Source organism: Cryptomeria japonica, chromosome 9 (genome assembly GCF_030272615.1).
Source record: "Cryptomeria japonica chromosome 9, Sugi_1.0, whole genome shotgun sequence".
NCBI classification, from domain to species: domain Eukaryota; kingdom Viridiplantae; phylum Streptophyta; class Pinopsida; order Cupressales; family Cupressaceae; genus Cryptomeria; species Cryptomeria japonica.
The window spans coordinates 244,404,061-244,425,976 of NC_081413.1; the positions used below are offsets into that span (position 1 = coordinate 244,404,061).

The following is a 21,916-nucleotide window of genomic DNA, read 5'->3' on the forward strand; positions in this document are numbered from 1 at the left end:
ATGTTTCTTTTTAATTTTTTAAATAACAATTCCTATATATCTTTTAGTGAGGAGGAAACTGAGAAGTGAATACCAAGATACCTGACCAACTTGTAGGGGTTAGACCATCCCCATCATTATTGATGAACCAATTAGGAGGTTTATCAACTCATCCAATCACAATAGATTTATATGTTGCAATCTTAGACCCAGAGGCTTCACAAAATTTTTTAGTTTTAATGTAGTTGTTTTTTGATTCAATTGTGTAACGACTTTTTTTGCATCAACATTTCAGATCACACTCTATGGTCCTTCGTCAGGATGATAAAAAGAGAGGTCAAAGATATAAACATACTCATTTTTATATCCTTGAGCTATCTTTATCATCCTGATGATGGATCACATGTGGAGTGTGATCCAATATGTTGATGTAAAAACAAACTTTACACAATTGAATCCAGGAACAACTACATTAATTCACTATGGATTGTGGAAACTTGATATCATTAATTTGTAGTATTTTCACATTGTTCTCAATGTTATTTTCAGAAATTTATATAAAGAGTGTAGTATCATCTACAAATTGAGTATTAAAATGATATCCTTCATTGGAGACCACGATGCCATTTAGAGGAGAGATACGAATCATTTTAAGGATATAGTTAAGGGCATCTACAATAATAAAAAGTAAGGTAAGTGAAATGGGTCACCCTTGCATAATTGATATTTATAGGATAATAATTTTAGATAGTTCCCTATTGACATCAATAACTATGGAGGAGTCTTCAAATAAAATATTGATCCATTTACAAAAATTAAAAAAAAAATCAAAAGCTTAGAACGTCCAAAATAATTCCCTTTTATTCCTTGCATATTTTTTTTCAAAATTGATGAGGATCAGGGAAACATATCTATCATATTTGGCATAGTGCATCTCATCCAAACTAGTAATAAAATTATAAAAAATGTACCTCCCCTTTATAAAACATGTTTGATTCATTGCAAAAAAAATTTACAGCAAGACATTTGTAAGCCTTTTAGCTAATGTCTTGGCCATTATTTTATATGAGACATTGAACATTGTTATGAGTCTCCAATTATATATTTGAGTCTTTTCACCATCCTTGGGGATGAGTTTAATAATGCCCCTATTAGTATTCTCACCCAAAGAGTTATTAGAGAATGAAAATTTTTATACTTCCCATTTGAACCTACCCAATCCATGTTCCTCTTATCAAATTTTGTCGATAACCTATTGATTAGGGTAGAACTCGAGACATAGATAAACATAGAAAATTGCTGAGAAAATATTATATTATAATTATTAACAAACTATCCTTAATATATGAAATTATATTCAAGAGGAAATAATCCTTGCAGGCTACAATAGATTACAAGTTACAGAGTTTTCGAGATAACCCTTACAATGCAATTTCCAACCCAAAAACTAAACTCCCAAAATCTCTCATACAACAACTAACTCAAAAGTTTCCTCAAATGAGTCCAAAATAGTTGTCTCTCGGTATGGAGAGAAAATTATAATTTAAAATTTAAAATTTGGCAGTCTAGCGCCAAATCATATAATTTGAATGTCAAAATTGAGCTAAGTTTGAAAATTGGAAAGTTTCCAAAAAATTGTCCAACTTCCGGGATCCATAAGTTTTGATTTGGGAATCAGATTGACACGTCATTGAAATAATAAAAAATATCTCTAAGTGAAGAATATGGTAAGACTATTCTCTACCATTTTTTGTCATTTTTTGGGCCATTTGAGGTAGTTTAAAGCCTCAATCTTCATGCAAAATTTGGGTTCCATCCACCTTTAAATAAAAAATTTATAAATTTGGTAGCCGACTAAAAAAAGTAGCTTGTCAATTCTAAAAGTTGGAATCTCTTATTTGTCAAAACGGGTATCCAGAAATGAAAAAACATTAAAAGAAAACTAACTAAAGAGAAATATTTTTGGGTGATGTATGATTGCCCTTACACCATCAGATGCTCCTGCATCACCTATTAGCAGGTGAGGATTTCCCATTAGCTAGAGACTTAATGATATTTTCAATTTCAAGCTCATTAATGTCCCTATCTAAAACTTCAACATCCTATGATATTACTCTTATTGGATTAAATTTTAAACAAAATTCCTTAGCCTACTGATTCTTAATGCTTTGATCTAATTTAAAAAGACTTTGGTAAAAGTCATGGAAGACTTTCTTTAAAAATTATAGTTCATTAGAAATTTGACCATCATGAGTTATTGGATCAATAAGCTCTTTGTCATGTCTAAACTTTATTAGGTTGAAAAAATATTTGGAACCCCTATAACCCTCTTTGAGCCAATTAATTTTAGCTCTAATTTTATGACCCTAAAGTTTATAACATTGAATTTTTCAAAGAGTCTTAGTTCTAATCATTTTGGATTCGAAAAGAGGATCTAAGGTACTATTCTACACATGGCATTCAAGCAATAGGATTTTTTAAAGTATATTATTAATACTGCTTCTCTCAAGCCTTCCTTTTCCCCATAATTTTGAATAGCTTTCTCTAGACCTCAACTAGGGCCTCCCATATTTTAATAGGGTTCTTATTCTTATAAAGAGATTTGATGATATATGTAACTATTTTAGTACCTCCCAAGGTGTCCTCCTATTTAAGAAATGAGGTATTACATTTGAAAATATCATATTAGGGACCAAGAATATGGGTAGAGAAAGTATTCCAAATGATTGTGGTGATAATGGAAGAGTAGTCACACATTTGAGCTGAGACAATAGATGCTACATTATCTCCATCAAAAACCTTAAAGGAAAAGAATAACTTATTTACATAAAATATCAAATTTAGAGTGAATTATATTATTCAAATTTTTATTGTTACACCAAGTGAGCCAAATGGAAATAGAGGATTCTTTATTCATAGAAAGGGGTAAATAAAGTTAAGTTACCCCTTGAGTTTTGGCTAAAAGAATAATTCATCTCCTTTAAAGTGAGACTCTTTTCCACTCTTCCTATCCCACTTATTATCTACCATATTCAAGTCTCCAATTCAAATCCATGGTGTAGTTGACAACTTGATGGCCATCTAATTCCAAAAATTACCATTTTCTCTATAGTTATTAGAGTGATACCAAAGGCATGTGCCAAATTTCCCTTCTATAGTATTAATAATGGTCAATACTAATATATAAAATGGAGTAAAATGGTATTCCACCTTATCCCACCATTTATGATGCATTAAAATACCAATTTAACCGTTACCCTTATCATGTTTTGAGATAATAGTATTAGTATTTTTCCATATAAATTTCACCACATTCTCAGCTTGAAACCCAACTACTACAATTTCTTACAAACATAAAAAATCTAGGTTTCACCTTGAGTTGCAGATGCCCTAACTATATATTTCTCGTCTATAGTTTCCAACCCACTAAAATTCCAGCCGTAAATGTCTATTTCATTAGGGATTAGGAGGGGTGGTTCTTCTAACTCTTATAAAGCATATCAAAATACTTTGAGATCTGTTTACCCTTTTTGGTAATAGTCTTCTGAAACCTAGAGTCTAAAGTGGTTAGATTTTATTTATGTTTCCTTTTTATTTTGATATTTTGACTTCCCTAAGGACTTTTAGCACAAACTTCATCCAAAATAGATGACTTATTAGCCAAAAAAATTGCTTGCTGAAATATCCCATCCCCATGTTTGAAAGAAGTAACACTGAGATATAGTGCATCAAACCCTACTTATGAATGAGGGCATAAAATATTTCTTATTTGAGAACCCTTATCTTGACTTGAGTCCATGGCCAACTATTGAGCATTTTTTTTTTCTGAGTGGAATTAAATTCCAATGTTAGTGGAGGGAATGGGTGGGAATTTAGGATAAGAACTATGCCTTTCTACATTAGAATCAATAGTTTTTGCATACTCCTTTATTAGAGGGTTTTGATAAAAACCTATACCACTAGTAGCACATTTCTTTCTTCCACTTGGCTTAAAAACTCCAACCAACCTTTTCTTGATTTTAGAATCCACATTTGGCAATTAAACCATGTCACAAATCCCATGAGGGATGCTAACTCACTGCCAACAATCCTATCCTCCTATTGTCATATACTAATTTTGAGACTAGATCCTATGTTCTAGATCTTGATACTATACCACCCCTTTCTCTTGTTGATGTTTGAGAGGACTATGGTGCCCAAAACCCTAGTCTAAGTGGACTAGGGCACCCAAAACCCTAGTCAAAATAGTGAGCATGAATAACACACCGTGTTAATCACAATTATAGTTTCACAGTGCGAGAGAGTGAACTAACTAGTCAAGTGGTGAAACTGTGAACACCCATAACACAACGTGTTAGTCACAATCGCAATTTCATAGAGCCCGAGAATGAGCTGACCTATGAAGTGTCGAAATTGCAAATGTGCATAACACACCGTGTTTGTCGCAATCACAATTTCATGGTGTAAGAGAATTAATTGACCAATCAAGTGGCAAAACTGTGAATGCCCATAACACATTGTGTTAGTCTCCATCGCAGTTTCATGAAGCTTGAGAATAAGCTGACCTATGAAGTGTCAAAATAGTGAACGCGTATAACACATCATCTTAGTCACAATCATAGTTTCACGGTGTGAGAGAATGCACTTACCATTCAAGTGGTGAAATTGTGAATACCCATAACACCTCATGTTAGTTGCAATCATAGTTTCATGGAGCCCAAGACTGAGCTGACCTATGAAGTGTCGAAACTGCGAATGCGCATAAGACACCGTGTTAGTTGTAATCATAGTTTCTCAGTATGAGAAAGTGAACTGACCAGTCAAGTGGCAAAAGTGCTAATTCCTTTAACACATCATGCTAGTCTCAATCATATTTTCATGGAGTCCAAGAATGAGCTGACCTATGAAGTGTCGAAACTGCAAACGTGCATAGCACACCATGTTAGTTGCAATCGTAGTTTCACGGTGCAAGATAATGAATTGACTAGTCAAGTGGCAAAAATGCAAATGCCCATAACACTTCATGTTAGTTTGAATCACAATTTTGTGGAGCCCAAGAATGAGTTCACCTATGAAGTGTCAAAACAAGGAACGCACATAACACATAGTGTTAGTCACAATTGCAGTTTCATGATGCGAGAGAATGAACTGACCTGTCAAGTAGCAAAATTGTGAACACCCATAACACATCGTGTTAGTATCAGTCAAAGTTTTCTAGAGCTTGAGAATGAGCTAACCTCTGAAGTGTAGAAACTATGAACACGCATGACACACTGTTAATCACAATCACAGTTTCGTGGTGCAAGAGAATGAACTGACCAATCAAGTGGCGAAACTTCGAATGCCCATAACACATTGTGTTAGTCGCAATTGCAGTTTTCTTGAGCCCAAGAATGAGCTGACTTGTGAAGCATCGAAATTAAAAATGCGCATAAAAGACTATGTTAGTTGCAATCGCAATTTCACGGTGTGAGATAATGAACTGACTAGTCAAGTGGCGAAATTGTGAATTCCCATAACACATTGTGTTAGTCATAATCACAGTTTCATAGAGCATGAGAATGAGCTGACCAATGAAGTGTTAAAACTCTGAATGCGCATAACACACCGTGCTAGTCACAATTGCATTAGTCAGAATCTTTGTTTGTAGCTTTTGGATTTGTTGCTTGCATACAAAAAGAGGGGAATTGGTGTTGTTAATAGGGCTTTCCTAAGTCAAACCCCAACTTTAAATTAACCCTTAAATTGAATTACAATTGTAAATAGAAGTACTGAAGTAAATGTGGAATGATATACCTCAAATCTGTTGCAATTGATAATGGTTGATGATGCAATAACATGACAAAATATAAGACACTCAATCATGAATACATGTTTGCATAAAGATTGATGTAGTTTGCTGCTCCATGATGCCTAAAAATATTAAAAGGATATAGTGGCATCAAATGCTTCCTTGAATGATTGAAAATGCTTGATGTCACTTGTAGATGGATGTCGAATGGATGAGTATGGATGATGTGATCTGAAAATTAATTGAAAGGATGCTCCTATATAGGGTTATGAAGGTAATTTAACAATTAGGGTGACCTCCAATGGTTAAATTGAGACACCAAGAAGGGAAAGTACACTAACATATTTAAATGTGTTTTAAAAGAAGGCAAGGATGCCATGGGCACCCCTATATAGACAAGGGTGCCTCGAGTGCACCTATTCATCGAAAATAAGGCAAATAAATGGGAAATGAAGAGAAAATAACTCAATCTTAGGGTTTAGATTACCGTTCAGAAAGAGGACAATAGTTTTGAGGTAAAAAGGCCTGAAATGGACTCAGGTGAGAGCTAAGATGGGACACATGAAAGTAGGGGCACATAAATTTCTATAAATTGTGCAAGGTTACAAATTAAAATACTTCACTATCTCTCTCACTCATACACACACTCCTTGTTTCTATCTCTCTATAAATCTCCTTTCCACCTCTTTCTATCTCTTTGTTTCTCTCTTTGTTACTTGTCTTCATCACCTTTCTCTCTCATTATTGCTCCCTCTATTTGTATCTCCCTATCCTTCTCTATCTATATCTCATTATTTATACCTCTATCTTATTTTCCCCATCTCTCTTGCTTTATATCTTTAGCTCTCTATTACTCTCTTTATCTCCCTCTTACTCCTCTCTTTATCTCTTTCTATCCATATCTCTCTACCTCTATCTCACTATCTCTCTCTTATTCACTTCATCTCTCCTACTCAAAATTCCTCTCCATATCCCTCTCTATCTCTCTCTATCTCCCTCTATCTATATCACTTTCCCCCCCTCTATCTATTATATCTCCCTCTCGCTCCCCTCCCTTTCTATCTCTTTCCATCCATATCTTTCACTACCTCTATCTCCCTCTCTATATATTGGGCTATCATTCCCTCTCCCCCTTATTCTTTATCTCCCTTCTTTGTATCCCTCTTTATATCCCCCACTCTATATTTCCCAATCTCTTACTCTCTCACTCTCTCTATCCCTTACCTATATCTCAGTTTCTACCTCTCTCTGCCTTTCTCTTCCAATATATCTCTATCTATCCCTCGTTCTCTCTTAATTTATCTATCTCCCTCTATTTCTCTCCATCTCTATTTTCCTATCTCCACTTCTCTATGTTTTTGTTCCTCTATCTAGATCTCATTGTATCTCTATTTCTCTCCATCCCTATATTTCTATCTCTACTTCTCTATGTTTGTATGTCCCTCTATCAATATTATTTTATCTCTTTCTCTCGCCCACTCTATATCTCTATATATCTCCTTATATCTTTGTCTCTCTCAGTCTACCTCACCATTTATATCTTCAAATGTCTATCTCTCCCTCTTCATCTCTATTCATTTGTCCATACCTTCCTCTCCTCTATTATTTCTCTCCAATACCTATCTCTCTAACTCTCTCCCTCCCTCTCTCTTTATCTCCACCTCTATCTATCTCTCCCCATCTCTAGCTCCCTCTCTCCCTCCCTATCCCTTACCTATATCTCTATCTCCACCTCTATCTTTCTATTTATCTCAAAATGCCTCTATGCATCTATTTTTGTCCCTCTACCTCTCTCCCTCTATCTTTGCTTCTATCTCAATCTTCATCCATCCCCCCCCCCCTCTCTCTCTCTCTCTCTCTCTCTCTCTCCTTTTCCATTTCTATCCCCATCTTCATCTCCATATCTATTATATCACCCTCTATATTTGTATCCCTTATCTCAATATCCTTACCCCCTTGTCTCCCTCTATTGCCACTCCATATCCTACTCTTTCTCAATTGAAAAAATAACACGACCTAGTGGGTAATGGAGTCTGATTATTTTCTTTCCTTTGAGGTTTCATTTCATTTGTTTTTCAATCTTTGTTGGTGAATGCATTGTTCTTTTAAAGCTACCACTTCTCCACTAATGCTTTCTCATAGATGGTTCAATTGCTAAGTGGAAACTATGATATTAAAGAACCTAGGAATGACTTCTACTTAGAAATAAAACCTTATAAATCTTTGTGAATTTAATGACCTACAATTATCTCATTAGAGCACGTGGTTTCATTTTTATTTTCCCATTAAACATAAACATAAATTAGTTTATAACATAAAATATTTATTAAATTAAAATAATATTTTAAAACCATTCTTAGTGAAGCTTAAGTGCATTCTTTACAAAATTTATCTAAAATGGAATTCTTTAAAAATATCTAATTGAGGAGATGGAAGAAAATTTGGCCATTAAAATATATTTACCAACAACAATTTTGTTATAATTTGATGAATTATAGATATGTTTTATTATATTACTTGAGTACACAATACATTTTCATGAAGTGACATACTAAATATTGCAATTGAAAAAAAAAATTCATACTTTTATTTATTTTTACATTTGCTTTGGCTTTCTCTTAAATATATCATTTTGTTACTTAATTTCTTCTATATATTTGTGTATAAGTAGCCATAATGTTAAATAATGATCAAATAACCATTGGACTCATTTAACAAATATTAATAAAATTGTTTTAAAATGAAATAAACACAACCAAAAATAGAGGACACAAATTTCTCACCATGAAGACTCTTGCACGACTGTTGGTATTACACAAAGTGCTAAACTAATTTTCCATTATACTCTAAAATTTACATTAAAATTTATAATCCAATTTAATTTACATAATACATGTATTGAAAGAAACAAAGGGTTAGTGTAGGAGAAGATATAGATTTGGTGGTCTTAAGGGCTCCAAATATTTAATATTGTAAAAACTATTTTGTTATGCTACTATGTATGATGGATTTATTTCTAATCAATAAATGTAGATGTTTACTTAGGAAAGAGAGCATGGTTTCTAATTTTTCCAATTGAGACCCCTAGAAAATAAGGTTATATTGAGTTTTTTGGTGAGGTGACTATTATAGAGATAGTAAGGATTATAGGGTATAAAAATTCTTTTGAAAAGTCACATCTTAAACAATCTAGAATATGTAACCCACTTTAAACAATGGAATAAAAACATTGTTAATTTTGTCATTAAATTTCCCCTAATCGAAAAACTATTATTTAAAAAGCAGGACGAACCGCCACTAATTTTCTATTATGAAATAAAACTTAGATTAAAATTTTTAATCCAATTTAAATATTGCAAACTTTATTTAAAATCCTAAACTATGCACAATCAAAATTAAGTAGCAAAATATTGCTAATTTTCCACAATGCATTATATTCCACAACCCAAATATATTGCTATTGCCCTAAAATTTATGTAAAATCTATAACCTAATTCAAACAGGAGGGCAACATTATTAATGTTGTTCAAAAAGCCCTAATATGTCACAGGAGCCCATAAAGCGAACCATGTGAAATAAGAGAACAAATAAATGTTAATAAGTGATTGCAATGAATATTTCCAAAAATGAAGTAAATAAGCTAGATGGAAATATTATTTTGGATGAGATAGTGCAAGGCACAAGGTCTTTTAAAGCTAGAAAATCTCCTTCCATTGAATGTGAGATGAAAGAAAGAAGCAAAAAAATGAATCTTGTAGCACAATAGTTTAGACTACACAAACTAAATCTTGCATTGAATGTAGCAAAAGACCTGGTTCAAACATTTTCCGAAATGATTTGATTGAAAAATCTAGTAACCCATGTAACAAATAATCAATGGGTTTAAAAGTAATCGAAATAATAGGAAACCCTTTTCATGATTCTATAAACTACAATTTGAATGGCATCATGGAGCTACAGTATTTCACATTGTTGAATATTATATAAAAAAATTGAATATTATATGAATGAATGAATTCACTACTCATAAAATCTTGATTCAATATAATGTAATGTACAACTAAACTAAAACATAAAATCCATGTGAACAGTTGGGCCCCAAAATTTGAATTCCATGATTAAAAAACTAAAGCATTATATGAATGAATGAATTCACTACTCATAAAACATGATTGAATATAATGAAATGAATAGCTAGAATGTAACTTACAAACCATTTGAAAAGCTGGGTACCAAAATTTAAAAAATCAATGACAAAAATGATCACCGAATCAACGTTTTCACAGTCGTTTCCAAAGCTGTCTCCAAACAAAACCAACGTAAAACTAGCATAATCCTATATACATTACAAAAACACAAATAGAATGATGAAGAAACAACACTGAGATTGAACAACAAGCTCTTCTCACATCAACCATAGCTCCCCTCACTCTGTGATTCAACTAAAACCTCCACCTCCAGATTATTTCTCTCAATCTTTCGGCTCTCTCTCACCGGATGCAACTATTTTGGCAAAATGATCATTGAGGCTAGGCATTTGAAATTTTTGGACACATTTTTAGTTAGGCATTTCAAATTTTTGGACACACGTTTAGGCAAGCATTTCAAATTTTTTAACACATGTGGTTACAAACTATAGCCGTACCTGTGACCATGAGAGTGGTTGGCAAATGCTAGTTGTGTGCAAATGCTTTTTGTCAACCATAAAATGGAAACATGCCTCCACGTTAGCTCAATGGTGGGTCCCAAAATGTGTCTCATGGAATCATGAGAGGTCATGCAATTTTGGAGCCGCATCATGTCATGGCATGCCATTTTGGAGCCAGAATAGCTACAACCCAAATAATGGGTTGCCATCTCCGTCAAAGGAGGCACACCATGCTGCCATAATAAAATGGCAGAAGACATCCCTCTATATCTTACCTACCATGCTTCATAACTCCTCCTTGTCTTCTATGCCTACCTCACTTTGACTATGTGACGTTTAGTAATCACGGATAATAATATTGAAGGACACGTCTATTCTGGCTCGTAAATGGACTTTTTGTACCAATGACATGGATACCATGCCAAGTTCCTACAAAGATCAAACCTAGGGTATGTGACATGGAGTTGTCATTAACTCGACAGTTTCAATCCTCAAGGCCCACTTGAAATTATGCAGCATGTCGGAGCTTGGCTGTAGCTCACTTCGTGGTTACTGACAGTTTTTTGTGCACAACACACACATTAAAATATACAAAATAAAGAATTCATCAGTGAATGAAGAAACCATGTTTGGATGACATACTGGCGGGAAAAAGAGGAAGTAGGCTCCAAAAATTTGTACATTCATCAAACAATGGTGTTTTTTTATGGGCCTAACATGAAAAAAGGTAGACTAACATGTGAACGAAAACATTGTTGTTTGAGTGCAGAGCAAGCTTATTGTTCAAGGGCATATTTGAGCAATGTTTGAGGGTGGACTTCTATAGTTTGTGTGTCCTACTGTGGCTTGGGCTGGAGGCATAACATGGGAAAAGGCACAAACAACGAATGTTGGTATCCATTTTAAAGGTATGTATATTTCCATAATTATATGGGTCAGTTTTCCATAGTGAGTAGAGCTGTTAAAGATGGAATGCTCGTTCTTTTTCTTTTTTGTATAAAAATTAGAATGGTTTGGAAGTGTCCACTATTTTGTTGCTCCAACCAAACAAATTTTTGTTGTTTGATTTGTTGAAAGGTTGTGTGTTAGGGACGAACATGTTAAGATCTACAAAATGCAAACATTGTGTGTTTCATGGTTGAGATTATGGTAGGGTTAGAAATCATTAGAATCTGCGTTAGTGCCAGAATAGACACAAAAATGTTAGAAGTCATGTTGATTAGTCATATTAGGGTTAAATCTAGAACAGATCATGTTTCACCATTTTGCGGGGTAACATGTTGGGCTTAATCTACAAAGTAGTCACAATGGTGAATAGGTGGGACTAACACACAATGTTATTCCCATCTTTGTAACCATAGATTTTTTATGGATGGCTAGGATTGGGGTAGAATTCATGTTAGGGTTAGAATTCATGTTAGGGTTAGAATTCATGTTAGGGTTAGAAGTTGTGTTAGGTTTTTTGATTGGTCACATTAGGGTTAGAAGTTGTCTTAGGGTTAGAAGTCACATTAGGTTTTCGATTGGTCACATTAGGGATAGAAGTCATGTTAGGATTAGGAGCTATGAACACAGGTCATGTTAGTTATAATCATCATTTTCTAGGTTAGCAGTTTGGGCTTAACCCGTTGTTGGTAAACAGATTTGTCTCTTTTATGAAATCTTAATATAAAACGAAATATGAGTCCGATTCATCCTTTAGAAATTAATAATTATACCATCAGTTGGAAGAATTAATGATAATTCAACCTTTGCATTAGAGGGAAGCTCCTCATATGATTTACAATGAATTAACTATACAATTGATTTTAGTAACACTTTTAATTAGAAAGTATTGAAAAGGCTTTTGCATTTATCCATCAGTACAAATAAATGGCTGAATTTTCTTGAGAAATTACTCAAAGAGGAGTTCACAGACTCTGATTAATATATATTTACTGCATACATTCAAAAACAAAAGAGGAACTCAGAAAGAGAAACTAGTAGCTTAATCAAGACTCTCTCGTGCCTCAGAGGGCAAGGGGGATCAAGCAGATTAACACCATGTGAGTCATCCAACAATCTATAATAAATATGAATCGAAAAGAAATGTAGAGATAACTGATTATCAGATTAAATTATACCCACATAACAACCTAAGAAGAATTATGTATCTCAGAATGCACAGATTCAAAGATATCACAACATTCCATTAATAATCAGCCATTATTTCATTTCCCATAATTCATATCAAATTTTTTTTTATTGTTTCTAAAATCACAGTTTCAGAGCCCATTCGAAGGCTATCTTTTTAGCTTAAATAGTCACTAGGCCATAGTTTTTATATAATTAACAAATAACATTTACTTTCACTTTAGTGAAAGAAACCATTTAAATGACACAAAAGAAAGCTAAACTAATAGCCACTGAAAGGCCAACATTTCATTGTAGCACAGCTAAGCATCTACCGTAACTGAGAAAGTTACGAGCTTGTCCTGTTTTGTTGCAGATACTCGCCATTATAGGTGTGCAGTCAAAAAGTTCAGGATAACTTGGAAATAGGGTAGGCCAATGTGTATGATCCTCTACTTACACACTTCCTTGTCCATATTCACCTACATGACCTTCACTTTATGAACCTCCAAGTGATCCGAATAGACAATGAGCATTGATACAATCCTTGCTACCTTTGAAAAGTCATCAGTAGTCAAAGATTTTGTGGTCTGAATGGAATGAAATCTATCTTGAAAAAATTTAATCATGTTTGCAACCTCTTCAATCACCTTAGCTCCCTCCTTCGTGAGTTAGATATCAATACATTTAAGGTCCTTCTGTATAGTGTCAATCAAATCAGTCAATCCCCTGATTAGCTTAGGGGAATCTTCATGGCCCTGCCCGATGATTGAGTTACGCCATTCCAAAATTTTCTTGGACACATATAACACATTATCATCTAGTTTCTCAACCGGTTTCTCAGCTAGGAACTTCATCACTCCATACTTCTAAACATCATTCATTTGTGCGAGAACCGCTACCCACTTAATCCTCTCCTTTTCCCAAATGACTGTCTCTAGCTCAAGCTCTTTACTCAGAGTTTTTGCATCCTTATAAACCTTGATAAGATTAGTAATATATTCTGATCCTTGTTGAACTATTAGATCCAACCATTTTTTGAACATCTCCATCACTACCCTATTCCTTTGAACTTGATCAAGCATCTTCTGATTTGCTGGAGACTTAGGGTCAAATGACATAGGTATCTACAACAATGGTTGAGGATTTGGATTATGAATAGCATTGATGTACTCTACCATATGTGTGACCATTTGATTAATTTATCTCTTATCTTTTTCATCTTTCCATGTCCTTGAGATTATCCTCTTTGTACAAGATTCCAAATGCTTTACAACCAGGACCCTTGATGCAACACCCAAATCTATTTTCTCCATAGTAAAATATTCCTTTGTGGCCTTATCTGCATTTCTCCTTGGAATGGCCTTGGCCACTTCAGTTGTCTAGTGTCCTATTGTGTCATCCACATCAAGCATTGCTTGTGTTTTGAGATTTTTAGGCTTTAATTCTTTTCCTAAGCATTTACTAACCACGTCCTCTAATGGAATAGTGACCGACATGACTCTCCTATTCTTTCCAATGTCAACTTCCAGCCATCTTGGTGCATTGGTAGGTCCTTTAGGTGGTGGGGTGCTGTGTGCATCTGGGAAGGTAATGATTACCAGGGTATTCATGCGATCCTGTTGAGTTTCTACTCCTTCATTTGTATCCATTTCTTATGTCCTAGGTTCGCTTTGATACCATGGGTCCATTATTTGTTGAGGCTCTTCAGTGAGATCTAAGTCCACCATGACTTGTTGTAGAACAAACTCTCTTCTCTTCTTTTTGCTTCTTGACCAGGTTACACAGGCATCTATAAGACTAGATGGCGACCTTCTTGGTGGTATTTTCTCTACAGCAAGCTTTGAGACACCTGCAATATCAGTAATTTTATTAGTAGCAAAAATAGGAGATTGAACCAGGATGTGTTAATCACTTCTTGATTTGTGTGGGGACATGGAAGGATCCTCCTTGAATTTCAGTTTCCTCAACCATCTCTCTATTCTCTTGAAAATATGGAATGTCCTTGTTTGAATTCTATCATCTTCTTTTTTGTTCTAGTCAATTTCTAGAATTGACTTCCCTTCAATCTCATTACCAAACTCAGGGTTCAGGACATCTTCCTCTATATCTTCCAATACACCTAATGTATTAATTGGGAACCTCAAGAGAGCTATCTGCTATAAGTGAATCTTGACCACAACCTCTTTCTCAGTTCTTGCTTATCCTTGCATTTTTCCCAATAATCTTCTATCTGAGGTTCATGGCAGAAATGACTGTCTATGTTAAGGTTTTCCCTTGCATAACCTTTGCTATCAAATCTTCACCTAGCCACATATTGCTGCAGGTTCATCCTTTTGAACTCTAGTTCCTGATTCAAAGCATTTGATACTGATTTGCAACTCTAATACCCAAGCTCAATGGGAAAAACCACCCTGGATTCACCCTTTTCTCCTAGTCTTTTATCTATATGAGCCACCTTCTTGCTCACTTCTGTAAGTATGAAGCTATCAAAGGTGTACCTGGGCAATCTGAATGGTTGGCCTTCAAAACCACCTACCCATATGTAAGTGAACCATGGAAATTAGATAAAAAAAGCTACCATAAATACTCAAACTCCATAGCATCTACAGACATTCTCTTGTTGGAATCACCCTGAAGTTCAAAGGCTAGTCTTCCCACAAAGACTCTATTCCATTTGTCAATTTGTTCAACATATTTCTTTCATTGCAACAAAGGGTAAAAATTTTAAACCCTCATTCCATCAATCCAAGGTTCATTGGGTAATCCAGGCCAATCTCTTTTGTAGGCTAAAATATAAAAAAGGTAAGAAGACATGTAAAACCCAGTCATACCCACAAAATTCTTAGTCCTTCATGAAGCCTTTTCACAATTAGCTAAGACAAATCAAAAAATTTATCACCAGACAGAACCACTTGGACAAAAAAGTACATCCAATATTCCCAATAGAAGGAATGTGAATTCCCCTTTACTCTTTTTAAAAGGACAACAATATCCCGCACCTCAGTGATGAGGTTTTCTCTGGTTAAGGGTTTGGGTAGTCATGATCCTGCTTTCTGAACCCTCAAGAGACAATTTCTTGCAATTACACTTTTGTACTTGCTCTTCTTCTCAGAGAAATAGGCGTATGAATTTCTAATGGTCCATTCCTCATACTCCTCTTTATGCGGAATACCCATTGTCATCATCACCGTTTCCCTATTAATACTAACTAACACCTCACCATCACTGGTTCTGATACAGCCATTCTCAGAGTCACATCTATTCATACAAGCCAACACTAAATCTGGACACAGCACACCTAGCAAGAATGTAGCAGCTTCCACAAGACCACTCTTAACTATCTTCTCCATTAGTGACCCAACCTGAGTATTCTTATTCCTTTCAAGGAAATTCCCCAAATCTACATGAAAGAAGGAGGTGTCTTCCATTTTTGGCAAGATACTCACTAAACATGAGGTTCGGTGAAGCTTTGGCAACACATGCCTCATTTTAACAATCTATTCCCTTAACCAAGAAATTCTAACAGCAATATAGTATGCTACCCCAACAATATTTTGGATTTCCCCCTTTTCTATACTGATAAAACTTCAGTGCACAAAGAAACACAACATAGGAGAAGACAACTGAACTTACTTGATAACACCATGAAAAATGGAAATTCTTCTAGAGAACAGAGCTAGATTTACCTTTGGCACCTCCAATTAATTGAAGTATGGCAACTGTGACCTTCCTAAATATAGAAATAAACTCATACATTTTTCTTTTAATCAGATGATCAAATATCAATAGGGTTGCACAGGCTTCATCATGATTCACTCAAGCATGCGAAGTAACGGTGAAATGACAAACCTGAAACCTTCTTAATTACCCATCACTTCCGCACAGGCAATTTGATGTTTTCATGATTACTTTCCACATTTAGAATTTTGAAAAGCCGAATAAGGGAATATTCCTTCTTTCTGCACTACTTTTATTTCCACCAAAAAGCTTTTCGGATTAGTTTGAAAAGAACTTATGAACCTTGAACTACTTGAACTCAAGGTTCAATGGTTCAAGTTCACTTAAGAAATAAATAGTAATGGGTGGCACACAAATAACATCAGGAACGAGCAACAAAGAAAAGGACTAATTAAAGTGAACCTTGAACCTTTTGAACTGCTTGAAATTTGGTTCAAGGTTCAAGGCCACACATCAAATCACCATAAAAAGACTCACGCTCATCACATAACAATATGTTGCCGCAAGTCACTAAAAAAAACATTTTGAACCTTGAACCTTGAACCTTTGGAAATTTGGTTCAACAGGTTCAAACTTCAATGACCGAAAACAAAGGAACATGCTTGACATTTGGTGACAAAGACCAAAACAACTTTCTTTTTAAACCTTTCTTTGAACCTTCAACGTTTGAACCTTCTGAAAAAGAGTTCAACAGTTCAAGTTCGAGGAAAACAAATGACCCGACGGAAACAAAAGGCACAAAAAGGCAACCCGTGAATTGGAATATTTTAAAAAGAAAAAAAAACTTACGGGTGGACTAACCTCATCTCTAACTGGGGACTAGAACTATGAAGGAACTAGAAATGAACTTTAGAATCTCTGGTTTTGCACACCAAACTTTATTCAAAGACACAAACTGAGTAAACTGAAAAGACACACAAATGCAAAAAAAAAACTAAACACTATTGTACAAAAACTACAAGGGACTCTCATTTATGATTGATATAACTTCAAATCTTGACCATTATAGGTCAAAGGAAGAACAATACCATCTAAATATACAAGTTTAAAAGAATTCAGTTCATTTACCTCATGAATCAGGAATGGTCCCTTCCAAAGTGACTCAAACTTAGCATGTGCTCCCTTAGGTTCTCTTCTTCTGTCCCAGAGCAATACTCGATCACCCTAATTGAAATTTTGAGGCCTTGCTCGCATGTCAAATATTATTTTCTCTCATTTGATGTCTTTTTATTCAGTCCACCAGTCTATCCCTCTCTTCATCAATATTTGTTAGGTGCATGATTTTCTTTTCTAAAGAACTCTGGAAGTAGGTGTCTTCAATCACTATTTGTAACTTGGTGGCTGCCAGCTCTAAAAGAAGTTCTACTTGAGAACCAACACCATAGACCAGTTCAAACGTAAACATCCCAATTGCCCTTTTTGGCAATGTACAGCCAGCCAAAAGAGCTTCATACAGTTTCTTATACCAATCCTTAAAATTCTCACTTACTAACTTTTCCATGATATTAATGAGGTTTTTGTTACTAGATTCAGCCTGGTCATTTCCCTGAGGATAATAATCAGACGAGTGAGCAAGAGATTCCATGATCATAGAAAAACAAAGAAATTTCAGTGGAGGAGAAATTGGTAGCATTGTCTGCTACAATTTTTAATGGGACTCCAAATCGAACTAAGATGTTCTCCTTCAAAAAATTACAAACAATCTTTGAGGTTGTCTTTTGTATCGAAATGGCCTCGACCCATTTAGTAAAATAATCTATGGCTGTTAAAATATGAGTATGACCAACACTTCATGTTGGTGTCAAGGGACCAATAAAATCTAGACCCCACTATTTGAAAGGTTCATCCACAATCATGGGTTGGAGTGGTAATGCTGCGAGCTGAGCTTTACCAGTGAACAACTTACATTTTTCACATTTGGCCACCCATGCATATGCGTCCCTAAACATTCTTGGCCAATAAAAAAAGTTCCTCAAGATCTTATAAGTAGTTACTGTTGAAGAAAAAAGACCCCCACAGGCTTCATCATGGAATGTTTTCAAAAGTGACTCATATAGTGATTTATCGACACATTTTAGGAAGGTCCCATCTAATCCCTGTTTATATAGTACATCATTACATATTACGTACTTAGCAACTTTTAGTCTCAAGTTCCACTTTTTCTTCGCAGAAAGGTGTTTTGGGAAATCTCCATATGTAAAGTAATAAGCTACATCCACAAACCAGGAATCTTGTAGAGCAACAAATTAAACTAAAGGTAATTCCTCTGTCACCTCCTACTCACTTTTAGTGATCAGCCTTCACAAACCTTACCCCCTCACCAATTCTGTGGGTCAAATGTCTAAATCAAACTCTTGAATTTTTGATACCCAAGAAGCTCTTTCATTCATCCCTATGTCTTGCTACGTTAGAATGCTCTTGACTACTGAATGAGGTACATAAACCATAGCGTGAGAATGGAGAATATAATACCTGAATTATTTCATTGCCTTTACGACCGCATATGCTTTCTTTTCCATTATTGAGTATTTAAGTTCATGCTTTTCAGAGGTATGATCATGAATGATATAGTGACCTCATCATTATTATCATTCTTTTGTAGCAAAATCCCTGACATAGTGTGCTCTTATGCATAGTAGTAGATGACAAAATCTTTATTGAAATAAGGATTAACCAAGACAGGTGCCTGACCAATAGCATCTTTTATTGAGGTGAATGCCTTCTTCCCTTCCTCGCTCCATTTGAAAGATTGTTTCTCACTCATCAAATTCATGATATATTTGGTAGTCTCAAAGTTTGGAATGAACCTTCGAAGAAAATTCACCTCCTCGAAGAAGGATCTGACAATATTCCTGCTTGATAACAAAGATAATTGTTGAATTGCTCTTACCCTTTCAGAATCTATTTTTACCCTTCTTTAGAAACAATATGACTGAGCAACTTACCCTCTGTGACTCCAAACACTGATTTCTTGGGGTTCAAAGATACCCCATTCTCATGACATCTTTGTAACACTCGCTTCAGGTCCCAAATGTGATGTTTTCTTCTTTTTGAGAAAATTGTCAAATCATCGAGATATACAACAATGATATTATCCTTTAAGTGGCCAAAAGACAAATCCATGGCCCACTGAAATGTTGCTCCTGCATTGATCAAACCGAAGGGCATCGGGTTATATGGAAATGTACCCCAGGGAGTAATAAAGGTTATTTTGTGCTGATCATCTTCCTGAATGCTGATCTAATTATATCCTAAAAATCCATCTAACATGGACATCATCTCCAACCTTGAGATAGTTTGTAGAATGTGATCCATGGCCAGCAAGGGATAATTGTCTTTCAAGATGACTCAATTAAGATTTTTGAAATCTACACAAATCCTTATTTCCCTATTTTTCTTTCTAATAGGTACTATATTCGCTATCCATGTAGAATGATGGATGGGATATATAATCCTAGCTTTTTACATCTTGTCCACTTCCTGGAATATAGTCTGTACCACTTTGGGATTAAAATTTCTAAGCTTTTGTAAGAAAGGGCTTGCTCTAAGCTTCAAAGGAATCTGGTGCTGAAATCTCCCTTCTTTGAAATTCTTAAGGTCATCATAACACCAAGAAAACACGTCCTTGAACTCTACTAGGAGGTTAATGAACCTCTCCTTCTTTATTGATGTACAACACTTTCCCAGATTGATATATTTGGGTTCATTCTCAGTACCAATGTTGATCTTTTGATAGCCTCCACTATCCTAAGCCTCTCAAGACTTGTCATCTTTGTTATTTTTGTAGGCATCATTACAGTCAAACAAATGTTCCAAAGAAACCATTCCTCTAGGAATCTTGTTTTCTTTCAATTGCATGATTCTATAAGGTAATTCCTTGGCTCGTTCAGGTGAAAATTCTTTGCACTTAGCATCAGAACCTTCAAAATACATGCCAGAAAACATATCCAAACCTTGCATAAAATTATTTATTTTCTTATCACTCTCAAATACCTACCATGAGTCAGAGTTGTCTCGACACTGGGCTGATATACCAACTCTATCCTATAAGTTTCTTCAACAAATTTAAGGTGTGCGACAAGCAATGAAGTTGAAACTGCTAATGAATCTGCTTTTGAGTTCAATTACCTGGGTATTGCCTCAATGTATAATGCATCAAAACCTTTAATTTCATCCCAGACTCTATTTTGATATTGCTTCAACCTTTCATTTTTGACACTAAACAACCACCTAACCTGCTTCACAATAAGTTTAGCATCTCCTTTAACTCGCAGGAGCTTCACTTCTAATCTCTTAACTTTGGCTAAGCCTAACAACAAGGCTTCATACTTAGCTATATTGTTGGTATTTTTGAACTCTAGCTTGAACAAAAAAGGAATAGGATTGCCAGAAGGTGGTATTAATATGACCCCTGCACTAGAACTAGACATTGCACAACTACCATCAAAATCCATTAGCCACAAGCTTTCTTTTTCCTGATTTTGAGATGAATCACCTTCCACCTCACTATCAGACAAAATTATGTAGTTCCCAAATAGACAATCATGATACAAAATTTGGGCCCTAGGGTCATAAGATGGGAAAACAATGAATTTGGACTTTGGTTTAGGTTGCAGGATGACTCACTGCTTTCCAACAGGGATTATGGCTTGGGACCAATCCATTTTGATTTCACCACCTAAGTCTCTATAGAAAGTACAACTTAAAAGCATGTCGTAACTAGCTGGGATATCAGCTATTAGAATCGTCAACTTGATCCTTTTATCCGGGTGGGAGGCAAGAACTACTTGAGCATCCTTAATTTGACCTAGCAGAGGAATTTATTTTGAGTCCATGGAATAGTATCTACCAAAGGTTTTGGTCAGGGATAACCCTAATGCTTTGGCTACATCAGAGTGCATTATGTTATCAGATGCACTTGAGTCTATAATACAATTATTCAACCTATGACCATTAATGAATAATGATATATAAAAGGGCTCTGGTTTTGACTCAAGAAGGGGAAAGTAATCATCTATTTGAAGAGAAGTTATTTCAAGCATCTTTTCACAAACCGAGGGATGAACTAACTCATCGCTATGTGAGGGCAATATGGCATTTACTAACCGCTGCATACCATTGGTCCATTGTGCATTATTTCCTTTCACAAATTGTACTAGTCTATCTAATTCTTTAGGATTTAGTTTTAGTTACTCAGCAGGTGTGATTTGAATTTGAGAAGACTTTCAAAATTCTACTATATCAAAAGAACTTTCTTTTTCAACAGGCTTTAAAAATAAAGGCTCTTGCAATTTTTGATCATTATTATGCAACTTTAAATCAATTCCTTTACCTTTGAAGGCCATTGCATATGAAGAAGAAGACATATTGGGTTTCACATTTTTTTGGTTTCTTGTGAGCACCACACATGAAGGATCCTCCAAAGTAACCAAAATATCACTGCCTCTTTTTGAATCTAACTTATACTCAAGAAAATGGATTTTCGAGTCATCAGGTTGCTTTGGAGATTCCTCTTCACCCCACTCATTCGAGGTATCTTTTAAATTCATCAATTGCACATACCTTACCATCTTAGGATAGGAAATACCATCATGTTCATCAGTAAGGTGAAATACACACATATTCCCTTTAGCAGGAGCTGCTTC

General features: G+C 35.0%; 1 protein-coding gene across 1 annotated transcript; it reads right to left on the minus strand.

The window, feature by feature from the left end:
* Positions 1 to 17,502: 17,502 nt before the first annotated feature.
* LOC131858352 (uncharacterized) lies at positions 17,503 to 17,856 on the minus strand. Its single transcript, XM_059211570.1, has one exon. The coding sequence runs from the start codon at positions 17,854 to 17,856 to the stop codon at positions 17,503 to 17,505; it is 354 nt and encodes a 117-aa protein (XP_059067553.1).
* Positions 17,857 to 21,916: the final 4,060 nt, after the last annotated feature.